At 46.8% G+C, this 19793-nt stretch overlaps 1 protein-coding gene across 1 annotated transcript in view; it reads left to right on the top strand.

The window, feature by feature from the left end:
* LOC119963795 (mucin-1-like) overlaps positions 1-19793 on the top strand; it is a 211790-nt gene that overhangs the window by 91025 nt on the left and 100972 nt on the right. Inside the window, exons 14-17 of the mRNA XM_038793082.1 lie at positions 1069-1128; positions 11461-11520; positions 14632-14691; positions 17423-17482. Coding sequence (XP_038649010.1) covers positions 1069-1128; positions 11461-11520; positions 14632-14691; positions 17423-17482 — 240 coding nt within the window. The remainder of the gene's footprint in view (positions 1-1068; positions 1129-11460; positions 11521-14631; positions 14692-17422; positions 17483-19793) is intronic.

Below are 19793 nucleotides of genomic sequence, written 5' to 3'. Positions count from 1 at the left end.
GATGATATGTCTGGGATGTCATGTGTCATCAGCTGTTCTCAAGATTGGTCAGCTTGTTTTTTGTTTTCCTTTATTTATTCTTCGGACATGGGTGTCACTGGCGAGTCCAGTTTTATTGCTCATTGGTACCTGCCCTCCAGGAGGCTTTCTTTCACTGTTGCGGTTCAGGTAATGTAGGTACATCTGTAGTGCTGTTAGGGAGGGAGTTCCAGAACGTTGACCCAACAACAGCGATGGAATAGTGAGATATTTCTAAGTGAGGGTAGTCAGTGGATTGGAGGGAAATCTTTAGCTGGTGCTGTTTCCATTTATCTGCTATTCTTCTCCTTCTCAATAGCAGTGGTCCTGGGTTTGGAAGATGCTGTCAAAGGGTCCTTGGTATATTCCTGCAGTGCATCTTGTAGGTGGTACACACAGCTGTCACTTTCCGTTGATGTCGGAGGGAAAGAATGCTTGTGGAAGGGGTAAAAACCAAGTGGGCTGCTTTGTCCTGGAAGGTGTTGAGATTTGTGAGTGTTTTTGGAAAGTGGGGAGTATTCCATCACTTTGATGTCTTGTGCCTTGTAGATGGTGGATCGGTTTTGATGAATCAGGTGGTGGGTTACTCACTGCTGGATTCCTTGCATTTGATCTGCGTTACCCACTGCAGGATTCCTTGCATTTGATCTGCGTTACCCACTGCAGGATTCCTTGTGTTTGATCTGCGTTACCCACTGCAGGATTCCTTGTGTTTGACCTACTCTTGCATCCACAGTATTTATTTGCTAGTCCAGTTCAGTTTCTTATCCAGTAATAAACAGCGGCGGTCAAAGGTAGGAGCACTGTGGTGTATAACTCACCTCCTGACTCCCCAAAGCCTGTCCACCATCTACAAGGTGCTCATTGCACACATCTCACTGACCAATGAGTTCTTTATTAATTGCTCGTAATTGTCCAGTTAAGAACAAACCTTTGCCTTTGGGTTGAGCCCACGTGATGATGAGGAACAATCATAAAAACTCAAACTCTGAGTGGACGATAGGAGCAGAATCCTGAGATAAATGTGCAAATTCTGATTCTTTATTTCAGGTTCAGTTACTGACACAGGTATTGGAACAAAGCTGCCACCAACTATCGGAGAGATTCCAGGTATGGAAACACCCAATAAACGTGTCAAATTTACTAACCTTTCAGTAAATGAAGGTATTTTCAAGGCTGTACTTCAATGGTCAGTTTTCATTTATTTTGAACAACCTAGAGTTGGGTGAGGGAGAAGCATCATAAACTTTGTAGATGATACCACACTTTCCAAAGTAATTGATGAAGGTGAGGTTAGTTATACCCTTCAGGAAGACTGACATCCTTCCTCAGTGACTTGTCTCAGTGAGAGTCTTTACTGAATTGGACTGAAATGGCTGCCTCCAGTTTTGCCTCATGGCAGAGTTATTATCACTCTGCAAGCTGGTCAGTACATTTAGTAAAACAGCATTTTCAAAACTCAAACATCTCACTTCTCATATGAAACTAAAGTTAGAAACATCCCATTTTCCTCATAATCAAGTACGCATCTTCATGCCCCATCCTGTGTGACTGTGAGTTACCCAAATGACCCCACCCTACACCCACTGTTCACATGCATTAACATCTGTTTGTTTCTATTAGTCAATCACTGCACATGTATTTCACACATAGTCTTTGAATCATGCAGGTCTGTTAATGAAACCTGCTATTGGCTGTTCATCCGAGTGGAGTTCCTTGTCCGTACAGTGTCATTCCTGTGGCTGTTGTTGCCTTGGTGATGGTTGTTGTTCCATTGCAGTTGTTGGGGGCTCGGGGTCCTCTGGGATTGATGTCCTCAGTACAGCTGGTGAGATCCCGTCTCCCCGACTGCCTGTTGCTTTGAAGGACCAGCTACACTGGTTGTTTTTGATATGCCTGTGGTTGAGCCGGTATATTTGATCATTGACTTCTACTGCAAACAAAGGAGGTGACACTTCCTCTATGCTTATGTCAAGTTTCCATGCGGGATGACTCCTGTTAACAATGGTCAATGTTTCCACCTTGATTGGATCTCCAATGTAATAACAACAATAATAATAATCCTTATTTTCCTAAGTAGGCTTACATTAACAGTGCAATGAAGTTACTGTGAAAAGCCCCTAGTCGCCACATTCCGGCGCCAGTTCGGGTACACACAGGGGGAATTCAGAACGTCCAAACTATCTGACACCACCACCTTCGGGAATTATGGGAGGAAACCGGAGCACCCGCAGGGAACCCACACAGACCTGAGGAGGACGCCACACAGACAGTGACCCAAGCCGGGTATCGAACCTGTGAACCTATCACTATGAGGCAGCGGTGCTAACCACTATGCTACTGTGTCGCCCATAGTTCAGCACTCATAATACTTCAGCAGTCTTGTCAGCATTAATTTCATTTTCTGTCCTTTCACCGTGACTTTCGCATTCACGCCTGTTGCTGCTTCTGTTTTAAGTAGTCTTTGTGCTATTGGAGAGGAGTTTCTGTGCAGTGTGACATCAGTGTCTGGACTGGACTACTTTCCATACTTTGAGTTGGAATTTTTCTTCACTCAATGATTTGTGAGGGCCACAAAGAATCCAGTACGTGTTTGTAAAGTCAAACGGAAAGTTACTTTATTGACAATAGTACACAGTACCAGCTGTTCACTCCTGGTTCCCTCTCTAGCCGATACCACACTGACTAGCTCTATTTATACAGCTGCACTGCGAATGATTGCCCCACCTTCCCTCATTGGGGGAGCTCATATTCCCCAAGTAACATGGGTTAATCCATTGTCCCCAGCTAATAGGATCCGGGTAGGTTATAACACAAGGATTGCCTTATATGCCTTTGTGCTAGATTTGCTCTATTCCTTGACATTTCCTTTTGCAATTTTCTGTGCTGCCTCATCCTTTCATTCAACTGGGGAGGGTAGGGAGAAGATATGTAGTGATGAATTTCCCAATACTTTGTGAATCAGCTGAATTCTTCACTTGTGAAATGAGAGCCATTGTCACTTATCGCAATGTTTGGAATACCGTACCGATTGAAGTGGGCTTTCAGGTTTTCTACTGTTTCTCTCATTGACATTGAACCCAGCTGGTCTAACTTCCAGAATAGTTACCTACAGAGACAAGATAATCAGTTGCTGCCAAACTGAAAAGGTCTACTTCCCAAATTCATTAATGGTCTGTCTGGGATGTGATGCATCATCAACGGCTCTCTTGAATGTTTAGTCATTTTTCTTTTGTTGTTGTTCATTGTTGGGGCAGTGTTTCACTTTCTAGGCCAGATTGTGATGCCATCATGAATTGCTCTACAGAAGGTAGTGGTGAGCTGTCTTCTTTATCCTTTGCAGCCCAGGTGGTCTCGGTAAACCCATCATGTCAGTCGGAAAGGCAATTCCAGGATTTGACAGTGGAGGTTCAGCGATATATTTCCAAGTCAGGATGGTGGGTGGCTACCAGGTGATGATGTTTCCAAGTGTTTGTTGCCCTTGCCTACAGATGGTAATGGTCTTGACAATAGAAGGTGTTGTCTGAGGAAGGTTGTTGAGTTCCTGGTAGATGGTACACACGGCTGCGACTGTGCCACATTGGTGGAGAGAGTGAATGTTTGTGGAAGGGGTGCCAACCAAGCGGGCTGCTTTGTTCTGGGTGATGTGAAGCTTAATTAGTGTTGTTGGAGCTGCACTCATCCAGGCAAGTGCGAACCTATCCATTACACTCCTGACTTGTGCCGTGTAGATGGTGGACAAGCTTTAGGGAGTCAGGAGATGAGTAACTCACTGCAGAATCCCTTGCTTTTGATCAGTATTCCGGCAATAGTGCTGAAGACTTGTGCTCCAGAACTTGCCGCAGCCGCAAATCCAACCCAGCCAATTACCGCTCTATCAGTCTATTCTCCATCATCAGCAAAGTGATGGAAGGAGCCATCAGCAGGGCTATCAAGCGGCACTTACTCAGCAATAACCTGCTCACAGACACTCAGTTTAGGTTCTGCCAGGGTCACTCAGCTCCTGACCTCATTACAGCCTTGGTTCAAACATGGACAAAAGAGCCAGAGATTATGGGGAGAATGACTGCCCTTGTGGGCACCGGGGTAGCACAGTGGTTAGCACAGTCACTTCACAGCACAAGAGTCCCAGCTTCGATTCCCTGCTTGGGTCACTGTCTGTGCGGAGTCTGCACGTTCTCCCCGTGTCTGCGTGGGTTTCCTCCGGGTGCTCCGGTTTCCTCCCACAGTCCAAAGATGTGCAGATTAGGTGGATTGGCCATGATAAATTGCCCATAATGTTCAAAAAGGTTGGGTGGTGTTACTAGGTTACGGGGATAAGGTGGAGGTGTGGGCTTGGGTGGGTGCACTTTTCGGTGTATTCTCGATGGGCCAAATGTCCTCTTTCTGCACTATAAATTCTAAAATAAAATATTTCAAGGCATCAAGGGGCCCGCGCTAAACTGGAGTCAATGGGAATCAGGGGAAACTCTCCGCTGGTTGGAGTCATACCCGGCACAAAGGAAGGTGGTTGTGGTGGTTGGAGGTCAATCATCTCAGCTCCAGGACATCACTGCAGGAGTTCCTCAGGGTAGTGTCCTCGGCCCAGCCATCTTCAGCTGCTTCATCAATGACGTCCCTTCCATCATAAGGTCAGAGGTGGGGATGTTTGCGGATGACTGCACAATGTTCAGCACCATTTGCAACTCCTCAGATAATGAAGCATTCCATGTCCCAATGCAGCAAGACCTGGACAATATCCAGGCTCAGGCTGACAAGGGGCAGGTTACATTCACGTTACACAAGTGCCAGGCAATGACCATCTCCTACAGGAGAGGATCTAACCATCTACCATCTACCATTGATCAGAACCTGAACTGGACTCGCCACATTAATACTGTGGTTACCAGGGCAGGTCAAAGACTAGGAATCCCACTGTGAGTAACTCATATCCTGACCCCCCCCCCCACCCCCCCAAAAGCCTGTCCACCATCTACAAGGCACAAGTCAGGAGTGTGCTGGAATACTCTCCACTTGCCTGGATGAGTGCAGCTCCAACAACACTCAAGCAGCTCAACACCATCCAGGAGAAAGCAGCCCCGCTTGATTGCTCCCCTTCCACAAACATTCAAAGCCTCCACCACCGACGCGCAGTGGCAGCCGTGTGTACCATTCACAAGATGCACTGCAGTAACTCACCAAGGTTCCTTAGGCAGCACCTTCCAAACCCACGATCACTATTGTCTAGGACAAGAGCAGCAGATACCTGGGAACCCCACCACCTGGAGGTTCCCCTCCAAGTCACTCACCATAAGACCATAAGACCATAAGACATAGGAGCGGAAGTAAGGCCATTCGGCCCATCGAGTCCACTCCACCATTCAATCATGGTTGATTTCAACTCCATTTACCCGCTCTCTCCCCATAACCCTTAATTCCTCGAGAAATCAAGAATTTATCAATTTCTGTCTTAAAGACACTCAATGTCCTGGCCTCCACCGCCCTCTGTGGCAATGAATTCCACAGACCTACCACTCTCTGGCTGAAGAAATTTCTCCTCATCTCTGTTCTAAAGTGACTCCCTTTTATTCTAAGGCTGTGCCCCCGCATCCTAGTCTCCCCTGCTAATGGAAACAACTTCCCTACGTCCATCCTATCCAAGCCATTCATTATCTTGTAAGTTTCTATTAGATCTCCCCTCAACCTCCTACACTCCAATGAATATAATCCCACGATCCTCAGACGTTCATCGTATGTTAGGCCTACCATTCCTGGGATCATCCGTGTGAATCTCCGCTGGACCCGCTCCAGTGCCAGTATGTCCTTCCTGAGGTGTGGGGCCCAAAATTGCTCACAGTATTCTAAATGGGGCCTAACTAGTGCTTTATAAAGCCTCAGAAGTACATCCCTGCTTTTATATTCCAAGCCTCTTGAGATAAATGACAACATTACATTTGCTTTCTTAATTACGGACTCAACCTGCAAGTTTACCTTTAGAGAATCCTGGACTAGGACTCCCAAGTCCCTTTGCACTTTAGCATTATGAATTTTGTCACCGTTTAGAAAATAGTCCATGCCTCTATTCTTTTTTCCAAAGTGCAAGACCTCGCACTTGCCCACGTTGAATTTCATCAGCCACTTCTTGGACCATTCTCCTAAACTGTCTATATCTTTCTGCAGCCTCCCCACCTCCTCAATACTACCTGCCCCTCCACCTATCTTTGTATCATCGGCAAACTTGGCCAGAACGCCCCCAGTCCCGTCATCTAGATCGTTAATATATAAAGAGAACAGCTGTGGCCCCAACACTGAACCCTGCGGGACACCACTTGTCACCGGTTGCCATTCCGAAAAAGAACCTTTTATCCCAACTCTCTGCCTTCTGTCTGACAGCCAATCGTCAATCCATGTTAGTACCTTGCCTCGAATACCATGGGCCCTTATTTTACTCAGCAGTCTCCCGTGAGGCACCTTGTCAAAGGCCTTTTGGAAGTCAAGATAGATAACATCCATTGGCTCTCCTTGGTCTAACCTATTTGTTATCTCTTCAAAGAACTCTAACAGGTTTGTCAGGCACGACCTCCCCTTACTAAATCCATGCTGACTTGTCCTAATCCGACCCTGCACTTCCAAGAATTTAGAAATCTCATCCTTAACGATGGATTCTAGAATTTTGCCAACAACCGAGGTTAGGCTAATTGGCCTATAATTTTCCATCTTTTTTCTTGTTCCCTTCTTGAACAGGGGGGTTACAACAGCGATTTTCCAATCCTCTGGGACTTTCCCTGATTCCAGTGACTTTTGAAAGATCATAACTAACGCCTCCACTATTTCTTCAGCTATCTCCTTTAGAACTCTAGGATGTAGCCCATCTGGGCCCGGAGATTTATCAATTTTCAGACCTTTTAGTTTCTCTAGCACCTTCTCCTTTGTGATGGCAACCATATTCAACTCTGCCCCCTGACTTTCCTGAATTGTTGGGATATTACTCATGTCTTCTACTGTGAAGACGGACGCAAAGTACTTATCTTTTTCAGCTATTTCCTTGTCTCCCATCACTAGATTACCAGCGTCATTTTGGAGCGGCCCAATGTCTATTTTTGCCTCCCGTTTGTTTTTAATGTATTTAAAGAAACTTTTACTATCATTCCTAATGTTACTGGCTAGCCTACCTTCATATTTGATCCTCTCCTTCCTTATTTCTCTCTTTGTTATCCTCTGTTTGTTTTTGTAGCCTTCCCAATCTTCTGACTTCCCACTACTCTTTGCCACATTATAGGCTCTCTCTTTTGCCTTGATGCATTCCCTGACTTCCTTTGTTAGCCATGGCTGCCTAATCCTCCCTCTGATAACCTTTCTTTTCTTTGGGATGAACCACTGCACTGTGTCCTCAATTACTCCCAGAAACTCCTGCCATTGCTGTTCTACTGTCTTTCCCACTAGGCTCTGCTTCCAGTCGATTTCCGTCAGTTCCTCCCTCATGCGCCTGTAATTACCTTTATTTAACTGTAAAACCTTTACATCTGATTCTACCTTCCTTCTTTCAAATTGCAGACTGAATTCTACCATATTATGATCACTGCTTCCTAAGTGTTCCCTTACTTTAAGATCTTTTATCAATTCTGGCTCATTACATAACACTAAGTCCAGAATAGCCTGTTCCCTCGTGGGCTCCATCACAAGCTGTTCCAAAAAGCCATCCTGTAAACATTCAATTAATTCCCTTTCTTTGGGTCCACTGGCAACATTATTTACCCAGTCCACCTGCATATTGAAGTCCCCCATGATCACTGTGACCTTGCCTTTCTGACATGCCCTTTCTATTTCGTGGTGCATTTTGTGCCCCTGGTCCTGACCACTGTCAGGAGGCCTGTACATAACTCCCATTATGGTTTTTTTGCCTTTGTGGTTCCTCAACTCTACCCACACAGACTCCACATCGTCTGACCCTATGTCGTTTAGTGCTATTGATTTAATTTCATTTCTAATTAACAAGGCAACCCCGCCCCCTCTACCCACCTCTCTGTCTTTTCGATAGGTTGTAAATCCCTGGATGTTTAACTGCCAGTCCTGAACCCCCTGCAACCATGTCTCTGTGATGCCTACCACATCATACCTGCCAGTCACAATCTGGGCCACAAGCTCATCTACCTTGTTCCGTACACTGCGGGCATTTAAATATAGCACCTTTAATTCCCTATTGACTGTCCCTTTTTGTTTTCTTAGTGTGGTGGACCTTGGTTTACTGAGCCTTTCCATACACTGTGTCATAGTTTGTGAGATGGGGACTATCGTAACCTCTCCTGAGCTCTGTCTTTTCGTGATTTTTTGTAATCCTAAGCAGCTACGCTTCCCACTGATTCCTTCACCTCTTGGTTCCCTGACTTTCCCTTCCCCCCCAATCTCTAGTTTAAAGTCCTATTGACCACCCTATTTACTCTTTTCGCCAGAACACTGGTCCCAGCTCGGTTCAGGTGGAGACCATCCCAACGGTATAGGTCCCCCCTGTCCCAAAACAGATGCCAGTGTCCCATGAAAAGGAACCCCTCTTTCCCACACCACTCTTTCAGCCACGTGTTAACTTCCCTTATTCTTGCCTCCCTATGCCAATTTGCACGTGGCTCGGGCAGTAATCCGGAGATTATGACCCTTGAGGACCTGTTTTTTAATTTGAATCCTAACTCTTTATAATCTCTAAACAGGTCCTCTTTCCTAGACTTGCCTAAGTTGTTGGTACCGACATGGACCACAACAACTGGATCCTCCCCCTCCCTCTCCAATATCCTTTCAAGCCGGTCAGAGATGTCCCGCACCCTAGCACCGGGCAGGCAACATACCATGCGGGACCCTCTATCCTGCTCACAAAGGATACTATCTATCCCTCTGATAATAGAATCCCCTACAACTACAACTTGCCTATTTACTTCCTCCCCTTGAATGGCCTGCTGAACCATGGTGCCTTGGTCAGCTGACTCATCCTTCCTGCAGCCCTGTTCGCCATCCACACAGGGAGCAAGTGCCTCGTACCTGTTGGACAGGGTCAAGGGCTGAGGCTCCTGAGTTCCTGACTGCTGGTTCCCTTTACCTGCCTGACTTGCAGTCACACCCTGCTGTCCCTGGCCACTGGCAGGATTTAAACTATTTACTCTGACAGGTGTGACTGCCTCCTGAAACAAAGTGTCCAGGTAAGCCTCCCCCTCCCGGATGTGCCTCAGTGTGTGAAGCTCAGACTCCAGCTCATCAACTCTGAGCCGGAGTTCTTCGAGCAGCCAACACTTACTGCAGATGTGGTCGCTGCAGCTCGCAATGGGATCTGCCAGCTCCCACATCAAGCAGCTTAAGCACGTCACCTGACCAGCCATCTCTAATTAATTAATTTGTTTAATTTAAGTTTACGAGTTTTAAATTTGGGGCAGATTGGTTATCAACCAATCAGATCACAGCTTCCCTCGGATGTCACTTTTGAAAAAAAAGTGGAAAACAGGAAGTTACCGGTAGGTCTGTGTACTCACCCAGAGACTGCTCCTCCTCCTCTGAACGGCTCCCGAAACTAGGCCTCGATCCCTGGGTTAAAGTGAGTTTTTATACTCACCCAGTGACTGCTCCTCCTCCTCTGAACGGCTCCCGAAACTAGGCCTCGATCCCTGGGTTAAAGTGAGTTTTTATACTCACCCAGAGACTGCTCCTCCTCCTCTGAACGGCTCCCGAAACTAGGCCTCGATCCCCGGGTTTAAGTGAGTTTTTATACTCACCCAGAGACTGCTCCTCCTCCTCTGAACGGCTCCCGAAACTAGGCCTCGATCCTCGGGTTAAAGTGAGTTTTTATACTCACCCAGTGACTGCTCCTCCTCCTCTGAACGGCTCCCAAACTAGGCCTCGATCCCCGGGTTAAAGTGAGTTTTTATACTCACCCAGAGACTGCTCCTCCTCCTCTCAACGGCTCCCGAAACTAGGCCTCGATCCCCGGGTTAAAGTGAGTTTTTATACTCACCCAGAGACTGCTCCTCCTCCTCTGAACGGCTCCCGAAACTAGGCCTCGATCCCCGGGTTAAAGTGAGTTTTTATACTCACTCAGAGACTGCTCCTCCTCCTCTGAACGGCTCCCGAAACTAGGCCTCGATCCCCGGGTTAAAGTGAGTTTTTATACTCACCCAGAGACTGCTCCTCCTCCTCTGAACGGCTGAAACTAGGCCAACGGACAGAACTTTTTTTTTGGTTAGAGGAGGAGGATGGGTGGGAGACACTACGTAAGTCGTGTTTCGGGTAAAGCTGTCACTCGAGAACAGCCCCTTCACAAACCACCTTCAACTTACGCTGACCGCACTGCACGTATGCAAATGTCCCCGGAACAGCCAATCAGAAGCTCTGCTCTGCTGGATGCTTGACTTCCGTCGAACTCCTCGGGTCACTGATGCAGGTGCATCTTCAACTTACGCTGACCGCACTGCACGTATGCAAATGTCCCCGGAACAGCCAATCAGAAGCTCTGCTCTGCTGCCCTCTGCTGGATGCTTGACTTCCGTCGAACTCCTCGGGTCACTGATGCAGGTGCACCTTCAACTTACGCTGACCGCACTGCACGTATGCAAATGTCCCCGGAACAGCCAATCAGAAGCTCTGCTCTGCTGCCTTCTGCTGGATGCTTGACTTCCGTCGAACTCCTCGGGTCACTGATGCAGGTGCACCTTCAACTTACGCTGACCGCACTGCACGTATGCAAATCTCACCACCCTGACTTGGAAATATATCGCCGTTCCTTCACTGTCACTGGGGCAACATCCTGGAACTCCCTCCCTAACAGCGCAGTGGGTATACCTACACCTCAAGGAGTGCACCGGATCACGAAGAGAGCTCACCACCACCTTCTGAAGGGCAACTGGGGATTGGCAATAAATGCTGGCCTAACTAGCGATACCCATATCCCATAAATTAATTTTTAAAAACCTACTCTTGTAGCCACAGTATTTTTTTGGCTCGTCCAGTTCAGTGTCTCGCCGAATCATACAGATATCACGGCTTTGCCTTTGGGTGGAGCACACGTGATCATAGAATCACAGAATCATAGAATTTACAGTGCAGAAGGAGGCCATTCGCCCAACGAGTCTGCACCAGCTCTTGGAAAGAGCACCCCACTTAAGCCCATGCCTCCACCCCATCCCAGTGACCCTACCTAACTCTTTTGGATAGTAAGGGCAATTTATCATGGCCAATCCACCTAACCTGCACGTCTTTGGACTGTGGGAAGAAACCGGAGCACCCGGAGGAAACCCACGCACACACGGGGAGGATGTGCAGACTCCACACAGGCAGTGACCCAAGCCAGCAATTGAACCTAGGGCCATGAAGCTGTGAAGCAACTGTGCTAACCACTGTGCTACCGTGCCACCCTAAAACACAAACTCTGAGTGGACGATAGGAGCAGAATCCTGAGATAAATGTGCAAATTCTGTTTCTTTATTTCAGGTTCAGTTACTGACACAGGTATTGGAACAAAGCTGCCACCAACTATCGGAGAGATTGCAGGTATGGAAACACCCAATAAACATGTCAAATTTAATAACCTTTCAGTAAATGAAGGAGTTTAGAGTTTGGGGGGGGGGGGGGGGTCGGGGGGAGAAGCATTATAAACATTGCAGATAATACAAAACTTACCAACTTTTCCAATGATTTATAAGCTTCTGGATGACTGACAGCATTTCATGTATGAAGACAGCATCCTTCCTCAGTGACTTGTCTCAGTGAGAGGCTTTACTGAACTGGCCTGAAATGGCTGCCTCCAGGGATCGCCTCATGTCAGATTCACATGATTATGGCTAGTTAGGTAGTACAATGAGTAAATTGCATTATCAAAACCCAAATATCCCACTTTTCACATTGGACTGAAGATAAAACTATCCCGCTTTCCGAACAAACCAAAATACATTTGCATGATTAATCCTGTGTGACTGTGAATTACTCAATTTATCCAATTCTCATGCATTGTGGGTTGTTGGCTATTGAAAGAGTAGTTTGCATGTGGCATGACTTCAATCTGTAAGCAGGATTACTTCCCATGCCTTCAGTCAGTGTATTTTTCCACTCAAAAATTGACTTGTATTCATCTGCTTGATTGCTCTATTTCTTGGTGGGTCCTTTGGTGATTTTCCATACTGCCTCACCCTTCAGTTTGACTTAGTATAGTGAAGAGGTGATGTATAATCCAATGTATAATTGCCCAATCGTTTGTGAATCAACTGAATTCTTCACTTGTGAACTGAGGGCCATTGTCACTCTCCACAATATTCCGTTCCGCTGTACTGACTGATATGAGCTTTTGGAAATTCTACTACTTTGATTTGATTTGGTTTGATTTATTGTCACATGTACCGAAGTACAGTGAAAAGTATTTTTCTGTGGCCGAGGGGCTGGTTTAGCTCACTGGGCTAAATCGCTGGTTTTTAAAGCAGACCAAGCAGGCCAGCAGCACGGTTCGATTCCCGTACCAGCCTCCCCGGACAGGCGCTGGAATGTGGCGACTAGGGGCTTTTCACAGTAACTTCATTGAAGCCTACTCGTGACAATAAGCGATTTTCATTTCATTTCATTTTCATATACATGCACAGTGCGTACATAGTAGATAAAAAGAATAATCAACAGAGTGCATTGATAAATGGCACATCAACAATGATTGGTTACAGTGCGGAACAAGGGGCCAAACAAAGCAAATACATGAGCAAGAGCAGCATAGGGCGTTGTGAATAGTGTTCTTACAGGGAACAGATCAGTCCGAGGGGGAGTCGTTGAGGAGTCTTGTAGCTGTTCCTATGTCTGGATGTGCGGGTGTTTAGACTTCCGTACCTTCTGCCTGATGGAAGGGTCTGGAAGAGGGCAAAGCCTGGATGGGAGGGGTCCCTGATAATGCTGTCTGCCTTCCTGAGGCAGCATCTTCATTGGATTCAGCTGGTAATTCCCAGAGTAAGAATAGCGGTCTACAGTGATGAGATAATCAATTCCTCTCAAAGGGAAAAGGTCTACTTCTAACTTCTAACAATGGTCTGTCTGGGATGTCATGTGTCATCAATGGTTCTCTAGCTTTATTAGCTTGGTTTTTCTATTCCTTTGTTCATTCTGGCTTGACCAGTTTATTTCCATCCCTAATTACCCCCGAGATGGTGGTGGTGAGCTCCCATCTTCACCGCTGCAGTCCAGGTGATGTAGGTAAATCCATAATGCTGTTAGGGAGGGAGTTCCAGAAATGTGACCCAATAACGGTGAAAGAATGGTGCGATATTTCTAAGTGAGGTGGTGAATGGCTGGAGGGAAATTTCCTGGTGTTCCCGTTTATCTCCTGGCCTTCTCCTTCTCAATGGCAGTGGTCCTGGCTTTGGAAGATGCTGTCAAAGGAGATTTAACCCCATCTAACCTTTTGGGCACTAAGGGCAATTTATCATGGCCAATTCACCTAACCTGCACTTCTTTGGACTGTGGGAGGAAACCGGAGCACCCGGAGGAAACCCACGCAGACACGGGGAGAACGTGCAGACTCCGCACAGACAGTGATCCAAGCCGGGAATCAAACTTGGGACCCTGTCGCTGTAAAAGCCACAGTGCTAGCCATTCTTCTACCGTGCTGCCCCAGGACATATGATAGAATGGTCATATATGATGTAGGGAGAGGATGTGTGGTGTAGAACCCGGAGAGGGTCACCGCCCCCCAGTGCCAACTTAAATGTGAAGGTATTGTAAGATGCTGCAGTGCATCTTGCAGATGGCACCCCCAGCTGGCACTCTGTGTCGCTGATGGAGGGACTGAATGTTTGTGAAGTGGGTACAAATAAAGTGGGCTTATTTATCCTGGTTGGCATTGTTAGCAGAGTTAAATGAGTCGAGTTCTTCCGGAACTTCAGCAAAACGTCTTTTAATGCCACATGCATGCGGGAGAGTAATAACCCACTGCTCCAACTCCAGCTTGGTCCAAGTTACTCTGCCGTTTTACACGTCTTATACTGTTTGGATCGTACAGACTAATTCGAAGGAATACAAAGTGATTTAAAGTGCTACAATACAACCGATTATCAATACCGGCAGTTTGATCAGGTTCCAGTCACTCTCCTGATTAGATGATTTGGATACATTGTCTGACATACTCTTCTTCTTATCGTTCTGTGGACACAACTTGTCCATCTGCTTTGCAATACAAAGGAACGTCCTTCAGGCAATCAGCCAGTAATGAGGTGGTGAGTGTCCTAATTCCCTGATACCTGTACGGGTGGGTGCACAATGCCCCATCCACACATTCAGGAGCCAGGCTGAACGGTTTTGATTTGTCAGCTATGAAATGCGCTACCTGAGATATGCCTGCGTGTACGATGCTAATTTGTGTTTGTCCACATTTTGGGTTTTAGAGATTGTCAGGTTAACCCTTTCCAGGCATTGCCTTCCCATGTGTACCTCAGATTCTCCATTCTCCCGACTGAAGTGTTGAGGTTCTTGAATATTGTTGGAGCTGCTCATGATTGTCCAGTTAAACACAAACCTTTGCCATAGGGTGGAGCACACGTGATGATGAGGTACAATCATAAAAACTCAAACTCTGAATGGACGATAGGAATAGAATCCCGAGATAAATGTGTAAATTCTGTTTCTTTATTTCAGGTTCAGTTACTGACACAGGTATTGGAACAAAGCTGCCACCAACTATCGGAGACATTCCAGGTATGGAAACATGCAATAAACATGTCAAATTTAATTATGTGTTTAGCTCACTCAGCTAAATCACTGGCTTTTAAAGCAGACCAAGCAGGCCAGCAGCACGGTTCGATTCCCGTACCAGCCTCCCCGGACAGGCGCCGGAATGTGGCGACTAGGGGCTTTTCACAGTAACTTCATTGAAGCCTACTCGTGACAATAAGCGATTTTCATTTCATTATGTTTGACTGGGGTAGTGCAGAGATGATGTGTAGTCATGAATTGCACAATCATTCGTGAATCAGCTGAATTTTTCACTTGTAAACTGAGGGCCATTGTCACTCATCACAATATTCCGTTCCCCATACTGACTGGAGTGGGCGTTCAAGAAATCTACTTTTCCTCTCGTCTTCATTGCAGTTAGCTGTTAATTCCCAGAGTAGGATTAGCAGTCTACAGTGACAAAGAACAAAGAAACGGACAGCACAGGAACAGGCCCTTCGGCCCTCCAAACCTGCGCCGACCATGCTGCCCGTCTAAACTAAAATCTTCTACACGTCCGGGGTCCGTATCCCTCTATTCCCATCCTATTCATGTAATTGTCAAGATGCCCCTTAAACGTCACTATCGTCCCTGCTTCCACCACCTCCTCCGGCAGCGAGTTCCCCAGGCACCCACTACCCTCTGTGCAAAAAACTTGCCTCGTACATCTGCTCTAAACCTAGCCCCTCGCACCTTAACCTATGCCCCGAGTAATTGACCCCTCTACCCTGGGGAAAAGTCTAAGATAATCAATTCTTCGCTGAGTGAGCAGGTCTACTTCCAACTTCAGCAATGGTACGAACATAAGAACTAGGAGCAGGAGTAGCCCATCTGGCCCCTCGAGCCTGCTCCGCCATTCAATGAGATCATGGCTGATCTTTTGTGGACTCAGCTCCACTTTCCGGCCCGAACACCATAACCCTTAATCCCTTTATTCTTCAAAAAACTATCTATCTTTACCTTAAAAACATTTAATGAAGGAGCCTCAACTGCTTCACTGGGCAAGGAATTCCATAGATTCACAACCCTTTGGGTGAAGAAGTTCCTCCTAAACTCAGTCCTAAATCTACTTCCCCTTATTTTGAGGCTATGTCCCCTAGTTCTGCTTTCACCCGCCAGTGGAAACAACCTGCCCGCATCTATCCCATCTATTCCCTTCATAATTTTGTACGTTTCGATAAGATCCCCCCTCATCCTTCTAAATTCCAACGAGTACAGTCCCAGTCTACTCAACCTCTCCTCGTAATCCAACCCCTTCAGCTCTGGGATTAACCTAATGAATCTCCTAGTGAATGTCTGGGATGTCATGTGCCATCAATGGGTTTCTAGGTTTATTAGCTTGGTATTTCTTTTCCTTTATTCATTCTTGGGACATGGGTGTTGCTGGCTAGGCCAGCTTTATTGCCCATTCCTAATTGCCCCGTGGAAAGTGGTGGTGAGCTGCCTACTTCACTATTGTAGTCCAGGTGATGTAGGTAAATCCATGATGCTGTTAGACATAGACATAGACATAGAACAGTACAGCACAGAACAGGCCCTTCGGCCCTCGATGTTGTGCCGAGCAATGATCACCCTACTCAAACCCACGTATCCACCCTATACCCGCAACCCAACAACCCCCCCCCCCCCCCCCCCCAACCTTATTTTAGGACACTACGGGCAATTTAGCATGGCCAATCCACCTAACCCGCACATCTTTGGACTGTGGGAGGAAACCGGAGCACCCGGAGGAAACCCACGCACACACGGGGAGGACATGCAGACACCTCACAGACAGTGACCCAGCCGGGACCCAGGGAGGAAGTTACAGAAATGTGACCCAACAGCAGTGAAGGAATGGTGTGATGTTTCTAAGTGAGGATGGTGAGTGGCTTGGAGGGAAATTTCCTGGTGTTTCCATTCATCTGCTGGTCTTCTCCTCAATGGCAGTGGTCATGGCTTTGGAAGATGCTGTCAAAGGGGATTCAGATTTAGATTTATTGTCAATGTATTGAGGTATAGTGAAAATCCAGACCGGTCGCTCCATTTTTGATAAATGTACGACATACGATCGAATGGTTCTATGAGATGTAGGGAGAGGATCTGTGGTGTAGAACCTGCAGAGAGTCACCACGTTCTGGTGCCAACTTGGATGTGGAGGTATTGTAAGATACCGCAGTGCATCTTGTAGCTGGTACTCATGGCTGCCACTCTGCGTCGGTGGTGGAAGTGGGTTGATTTATCCTGGACTGTGTTGAGATTCTTGAGTGTTGTTGGAGCTGCACTTGTCCAGGCAAGTGGAGAGTATTCCATTACACTCCTAACTTGTACCTTGTAGGTAGCGGACAGGCTTTGGGGAGTCAGGAGGTGAGTTTCTCACTGTGGGATTCCTTGATTTTGAGCTGCTCTTGCAGCCACAATATTTATTTGCAGGTCCAGTTGAGTTTCTAATTGAGCCATAAACAGCGCCGCTCAAAAGTTAGGAAAGCAGTGGTGCATAACTCATCTCCTGACTTCCCAAAGTTTGTCCACCATCTACAAGGTGCTCATTGTACACACCTCACTGGCCAATGTGTTCTTTAATTTCATTATTCATGATTGTCCAGTTAATCACAAACCTTTGCCTTTGGGTGGAGCACACGTGATGATGAGGAACAATCATAAAAACTCAAACTCTGAGTGGACGATAGGAACAGAATCCCGAGATAAATGTGCAAATTCTGTTTCTTTATTTCAGGTTCAGTTACTGACACAGGTATTGGAACAAAACTTCAACCAACTATCGGAGAGATTGCAGGTATGGAAACACCCAATAAATAAATAAGTTAGAAAATAATCAGTGCGGTGCTTCAATGGTCAGTTTTGCTCTGCTCATTTTTTTGAAACAACCCAGTGTTGGGTGAGGCAGAGGCTTCATAAACTTTGCAGATGATACAAAACTTGCCAAAGAAATTGATGAAGGTGAGGATAGTTGTAGCCTTCCTGAAGAATGGCAGGATTTCAAATATGAAGACAGCATCCGTCCTCAGTGACGTGTATCAGTGAGAGGCTTTATTGAACTACATAGAAACAGAGAAAATAGAAGCAGAAGGAGACCATTCGGCCCTTCGAGCCTGCTCCACTATTCATTATGATCATGGCTGATCATCAAAGGGGGGAGTATCTCAATACCTTGATCCACCTTTCTCCCCATACCCCTTGATCCCTTTAGCCCCAACAGCTATATCTAATTACTTCTTCAAATTACACAACTCTTTGGCCTCAACTACTTTCTGTGGTAGCGAACTCCACAGATTCCCCACTCTCTGGGTGAAGAAATTTCTCCTCACCTCAATCCTAAAAGGTTTACCCCTTATCCCCAAACTATGATCCCTAGTTCTGGACTCCCCCACCATCGGGAACATTCTTTCTGAATCTACCCTGTCTAATCCTGTTCGAATTTGGTACGTTTCTATGAGATCTCACTCTTCTAAACTCCAATGAATATAATCCTAGGCTCAATGGCAGCCTCCAGTGGCAGCCTCATGGCAGATTCACTAGGTCGTACACTTCGTAAAATTGCAGTTTTAAATCCCAACGTTCCCACTCTTCATAATAAACTAACGTCAGAAACATCTTGTGTGACTATGCGTTACCCAATGATTCACTCTATACCCACTGTTCACATGCACTAACAAGTGGTTGTTCTTACGAGTCAGTCGTGGCACATCCAGTGGAACTCTCCATCAGCGGCATCCTTCGGTCCGCCGGCAGCGCACCCACGCCCGCAAGTTTCCCGACTGCGTAGGGTGGCCAGAATGGGACACCCCATTGGCCGGCTGCGGGAATGGAGAATCCCCCTGTAAATACTTGCCCTAGGATATTACCCCTGGTCCTGCCCAGATGCAACCCGTCCACTTTATACTGGTCACCCCCCCACCCCCCAGAACTGGTCCCAATACCCCAGGAATCTGAAACCCGTCCCTCACACCATCTCTTCAACCACATATTTATGCGATATACCCTGCTAGTTCTACTCTGGCTAGCGTATAAGGGCTGGGTTAGCACAGTGGGCTAAACAGCTGGCTTATAAAGCAGAACAAGGCCAACAGCACGGGTTCAATTCCTGTACCTGCCTCCCTGAACAGGCGCGGAATGTGGCGACTAGGGGCTTTTCACAGTAACTTTATTGAAGCCTACTTGTGACAATAAGTGATTATCACATGGCGCTGGTTGTAATCCTCAGATCTCTACCTTTTGAGGTCCAACTTCTCGACATTCTTCCTAACTGCCTATATTCTGCTTTGAGGACCTCATCCCATTTTTTTACCTATGTTGTTGGTACCGATGTGCACCATGGCCACTGTTGTTCACCCTCCCCCTCCAGAATTTCCTGTACCCGCTTCGAGACATCCTTGACTCTAGCACCAGGGAGGTAACCATCTTGGAGTCTCGCTTGCGGCCACAGAAACACCTGTCCATTCTCCTTACAATTGAATCCTAAAACTATGGTGGCTCGGTGGTTAGCACTGTTGCTTCACAGCTCCAGGGTCCCAGGTTTGATTCCCGGATTGGGTCACTGTCTGTGCGGAGTCTGCACGTTCTCCCCGTGTGGGTTTCCTCCGGGCGCTCCGGTTTCCTCCCACAAGTCCCGAAAGACGTGCTGTTAGGTGAATTGGACATTCTGAATTCTCCCTCTGTGACCCGAACAGGCGCCGGAATGTGGCGACTAGGGGATTTTCACAGTAACGTCATTGCAGTGTTAATCAGACCATAAGACAGAGGAGCAGAATTAGGCCACTCGGCCCATCGAGTCTGCTCCGCCATTCAATCATGGCTGATATTTTCTGCATCCCCATTCTCCTGCCTTCTCCCCGTAACCCCTGATCCCCTTATTGATCAAAGAAGCCTACTTGTGTAGCCTACTTTTGACAATAATAAAGATTATTGCTTTCCCACAGTTTTTACCCCTCGCCTCTGCAGCAGAACCAACCGGGGTGCTAATGAATTTGGCTGTTGCTGTTTTCCCCTGAGAGGCCATTCCCCTCAACAGTATCCAAAGCGGGATATCTGTTTTGCAAGGGAATGGCCACAGGAGATTCCTGCTCTGCATGCATCGCTGTCTTGTT

Source organism: Scyliorhinus canicula, chromosome 3 (assembly GCF_902713615.1).
Source record: "Scyliorhinus canicula chromosome 3, sScyCan1.1, whole genome shotgun sequence".
In the NCBI taxonomy this organism is placed as follows: domain Eukaryota; kingdom Metazoa; phylum Chordata; class Chondrichthyes; order Carcharhiniformes; family Scyliorhinidae; genus Scyliorhinus; species Scyliorhinus canicula.
Note: the sequence above shows the minus strand (reverse complement) of the source record. Positions and strands in the feature narration are given on the sequence as shown.